At 47.3% G+C, this 4397-nt stretch overlaps 1 protein-coding gene across 1 annotated transcript in view; it reads right to left on the bottom strand.

Moving 5' to 3' along the window:
• LOC104499272 (protein Wnt-11) overlaps positions 1-3820 on the bottom strand; it is a 23103-nt gene extending 19283 nt beyond the window's left edge. The window contains exon 1 of the mRNA XM_010142757.1: positions 3641-3820. Coding sequence (XP_010141059.1) covers positions 3641-3723 — 83 coding nt within the window. The 5' untranslated portion in view covers positions 3724-3820. The remainder of the gene's footprint in view (positions 1-3640) is intronic.
• Between the last annotated feature and the right edge of the window lie 577 nt (positions 3821-4397).

Raw genomic sequence — 4397 nt, 5'->3', positions numbered from 1 at the left:
CATGCCCCCATGCCCCACCTGCCACACCCACCCCCCCACCCTCCCTCCCCGGGCTGAAGGAGAGAAGCTGGCACTGCTGGGAAGCACAAAATCTTTCTATTTTCTCCCCTGCTTTCTCCTGGCTACAGTAAGGCTGAGATGCTGCTGGGGCTGGTGAGCTAGAGGACATCCTGGGTTCACCAAAACGGATGGTTAAGACACCTATTGCTCCTGAAGGACTGTGATTTGACCATGAGACTTGTGCAGCAAAGCTGACCTTGTAGCTGGGAACGGTGGTCAGCTAGAGACGGCTCCAGGGGGCATGGTTAGATCACCAAAAAAGTGACAGGCAGGGACTTCCCAAAGTGACCTTAAAATGATGGGATTCCTAATGCCACCACTTGCTGCCACGGGATGATCCTACAAGCCACACACACACAAAAAAAAACCCAAAATCACTCTCTGCATTTGGCTTCTTTGCAATCACACTTGCATTGAAGGTGGTGCTCAATACAGAGGGACAGATCAACCTGTGTCTTGGCATCTGGGCAGAGAAGATGCCAATCCCGGGGCAGGCAGAAGTGTCTCGAAAGCCACTCTGTGCCTGGATATCCCAACATCTGCAGACCTCTGAGCTGTGCACATCTGGCTGTAGCTCCCTCTAGTGCTCATCTATTTTTTTCAGCTCTACTCAAACAAGTTGTTTCAGCAACCTGCTTGGCCAAACCCAAGAAGATCTCTCCGCATCCTGACTTTATCTCTGAGCACCTCCCAGGAGCTCGGATGGAAAACACCGAAATAGGAACTTTCTCTGGCAGCAAGAGCAGGTTTATGAGACGCAGATAGTCCACACACCACACTGGATGTTCATCAGCGTACAGCTCCGTGACAGAAAAGGGCACAGTGCTGATTTACAACAGCTGAGGATGTGGACCACAGAACTCATACAAATAAGCCAAATAAAATAAAACAAATAGCTCTTTTTTTATCTTCTCCCCACTTTTACTAATTTACAGTGGATATTCATGTAATGGTGAAGTCCTAAACGGATGAAAAGTGTTTTTTTCTTCTCCCCCTTCCTCTTCAATTACATCACACGCTGAATCAAAATTGAATTTCCTATAGCCTTTCATATCAGCTGCTCCCTCTTCCCCAGGCTGGTAAAACCCACCTCCTTATTTTCCCCCTCCCCTTCAAAATCCTCTTTGAAGCTCACCTCTGGCACCATTCCTACAACAACAGCACAGCAAGCAAATCGCTGAGACAAGCCCACAACTGAAAACATCTCATAGCACTTTCCTCCCTCTTCATCCCCTCCTTTTTTTCAGCCCTCTCCATCCATGAGCATGAGACGGAAGGGGCAGGGTTTTGTTCTACAGCACCCAGCATGGGAGTCCAGGGCTGGGATTGCAGCTCCAAGGTGTTACTCAGTATTTGGTAGCGTGAAACTCTGCTCAGCCAGAGTTTACCTATGCAATTTCCAAGGACGGTCCCACTGCAGTAGAGAAAAGAGAGTGGTGGGGAGGGTGGGAAAATTGTCCCATGTTTCTATAGAAAAACAAGGGTGGAGAAGGGAGGAGAAACAGCAAATGAAAACAAAAAAACCCCATAATTTTGTGAAATCCCGGCTGGCAGCATCCCAGTTGTGAAGTGCCCTGGGACAGGTTTTCAACAGGTGTCAGGGGAGCCCCAGCAGTGCATCTGGATGCAGTTCATGCTTCAAATGCCACTTTAATCCCAGCTTTCATCTTCCGCATTCGCTTTTCGATAGAGGGGATACATCTGCTGGGAAGGGGAGGAGCAGCAACCCCTGCATCTTTCCTCCAACTGCTTCTCCCCTCCACCACATCCCCCAAAACAACCCTCGCAGCTTAACCAATTACTGGCCAAAAGGCTGCTTTTGCCAACAAAGCTATTAAGGACCTTGCCCTGCCTTCCAGCCTTTTTTTGTGTTTACAGCTTGGCACAGCACTATCAGATCCCCTCTGAAGCTCATCTCACCCCTGTCCTTTGGAGGAACCAGGAGCTTCACTTGGGATTTAGCTTAAGTGGGACCCTAAATCAAGCCCCTCTACTCAGTTATGGGTCTGCACATAAGTGCCCTGCTGCACCAGGGTGCCACAAAACAGCTTTATCACTGCGCTGCATAGAAATAAAGGTGGCAAAGGAGTCCGAGCTCTGCCAGCCTGTGGGCATGTTGCTATTCGTCATGCAGAGAGCAGATGCCCACCCTGCAGAGCGGAGACCATAAATAATTGAGGAAACTGGTAGAAAGAAATAGCTGAGCTATGTAATTTAGTTCAAGTGACTGCTGCAAGGTGTAAAGCTAAGACAGTGAAAGGCAAATCCAATCCTGATTCTCCTCTACTCCCAAGGTGGTCTTTAGGGTATGGAGGACATAGCAAATGAAAGATGTCCTAAAGTGGGTGACTATTCCTCCCACCTGACCACCCTTGAAGTGATTCACCCTGCTTCTCTTTATGGATATAAAAGGTGGATGCTGGTCTCAACCAGCTCTCTGGCATCTCCAGAGGACACCTCCTGACATTTGGGTTGGATGTCTCTGGAGAAAGCAAATCTCCATCTGGAAGGTCCTCTTTCCCATGACCGCATACAGGGCAGTGAAAACACTGGCTACAACAAGACATCTAACTGGCAGAAGTCTAAATTTAAGAGACCCTTTATAAAGGGTGGCACAGCAGGAGCCTCGAATGACCATGACTGGGACAGTGGAATGGGAATTAGAAAGAGCACAGAAGGAGGAACAAACTAGGAACTTCTTGTCTCAGTTTCCCCACCTAACTTCAAGATCCTGACCCGGACACACTACATCCAACACCACAGACTCTTCCTGGCATTGCATTGTATTGCACCTTTTCTTCTACGGAGGATGCTCATTTGAGGCTAGCCCACATCCCCGTATTTATTTTGCGCATGACTTCAAACCCGAGTAGAAGAGACGGATCACCCATCAAGGGCATGAAAGCAGATGGGTGTCAGAGGGGCTTGTTTGTTTATTTTGCAGTAAGCAACTAATTGATTGCTTGCTTAAGCAAAGAAATGAGATAGCGATGTTTTCACTTTGTTTGCGGTGATATTACCTCCAAGGAAACTCGAGCCAGACTTGACCACACTCCCCGGTATTTCTTTGCCCTCCTCCTTCCCTTCCTCCACCTCATTTTTAACACCCTTCATGAAATCCAAAGGTTAAAAGGTCCACAAAAACCCCATGTTATCTGTCAAGCATCCCCTGTGGTTCGAGATTGGCAGCATTATCTTCTCTGCTGTCCCTACTGCTCTCAGCTCCTACTCAGCACAACCAGCGGTCCCGGTGGGAGAGTTTCCCAGCGTGGAAGTAGCTAACGCTAGAAACTTCATTAAGTGGCTTATGTGAGCATTCAAGTGAGTGCCTTTCCTTTGGTATCAACGAGGAAAGAAAAAGCAAGTCTAAATCATGCATATTTTGGAAAGAAGATTGAGACATATTGTTAGCACAAGCCCCTAGTACACACACTTGAAATCAATGAATGCTTGGAGAAACACAGCTCTCGCTGCTCTTTAAACGGCTTCACAGGGTGCCTCAAATAGTTGCAAAAACAAGCAAGAGACCAGCAATGCCCACAAAGATTTTAAAAATGCAGAGAGATAACCAGGTACTTACATCCATTTTATCCCATAGCAAAGCCCCGTCTGCAGAATCAAAGACAAAAAAACAGCTAAGAAAAATCGCGGACTCAGCTTCATTTTCCTCCACCGTCCCCCACTTGCTGAAGGCAATCAGCTTCTCCAAAGGATAAAAAAAAAAAAGGAGTTTTCCTAATTTTCTGCACAACGTATTTCCCTGCAGTTTGAGTGTTGCTCCACCTTGGAGATGAACAGCCTGAAAGGAGGGAGAGAAAGAGCACGAGCTACAGTTAACCCCAAAATTTAGTGAGTGGTCGTGCGTGAGAGAGATCCGTTCTCCAAATTGCAAAGGAGTGGTTTATGAATCACGACAAGGTTTGGATTATCCCCTCTCAGTCCCCTCCCTCTGCCAAGCCTTGATACAACCTTTCGAGTCAACAGACAGACAAACCGTATGGCTTGAATTACACCCTGAGTTATGGTCTGATTGTGTGTTTGTATTTAACCCTGCTCATGGCAAGGCTTCATTCACTGCTTCACTTCTTCCCCCCCTCTGCTCTCCAAAAGGTTTGTGTAACTGCTTGGGAAAAGGGGGGAAAAAAGAAAGATAAATCTTTAGACAAGCCCAAATTTTCAGCTCTTCATCTCTCCTTTCCTTCTCTCCAGATTTCTTTTTTCCCCCCCTCTTTTTCTGCAGAAAAGACGAATTACGAAAACTGCACTTCCTGACTCCACGCAGGTGCCCATGCCCTGCAGATGTTCCAGTCTGATCTGTTACAACAAACGAGTTTTGC

This window comes from Buceros rhinoceros, unplaced genomic scaffold (assembly GCF_000710305.1).
Source record: "Buceros rhinoceros silvestris isolate BGI_N320 unplaced genomic scaffold, ASM71030v1 scaffold4329, whole genome shotgun sequence".
NCBI lineage: Eukaryota > Metazoa > Chordata > Aves > Bucerotiformes > Bucerotidae > Buceros > Buceros rhinoceros.
Note: the sequence above shows the minus strand (reverse complement) of the source record. Positions and strands in the feature narration are given on the sequence as shown.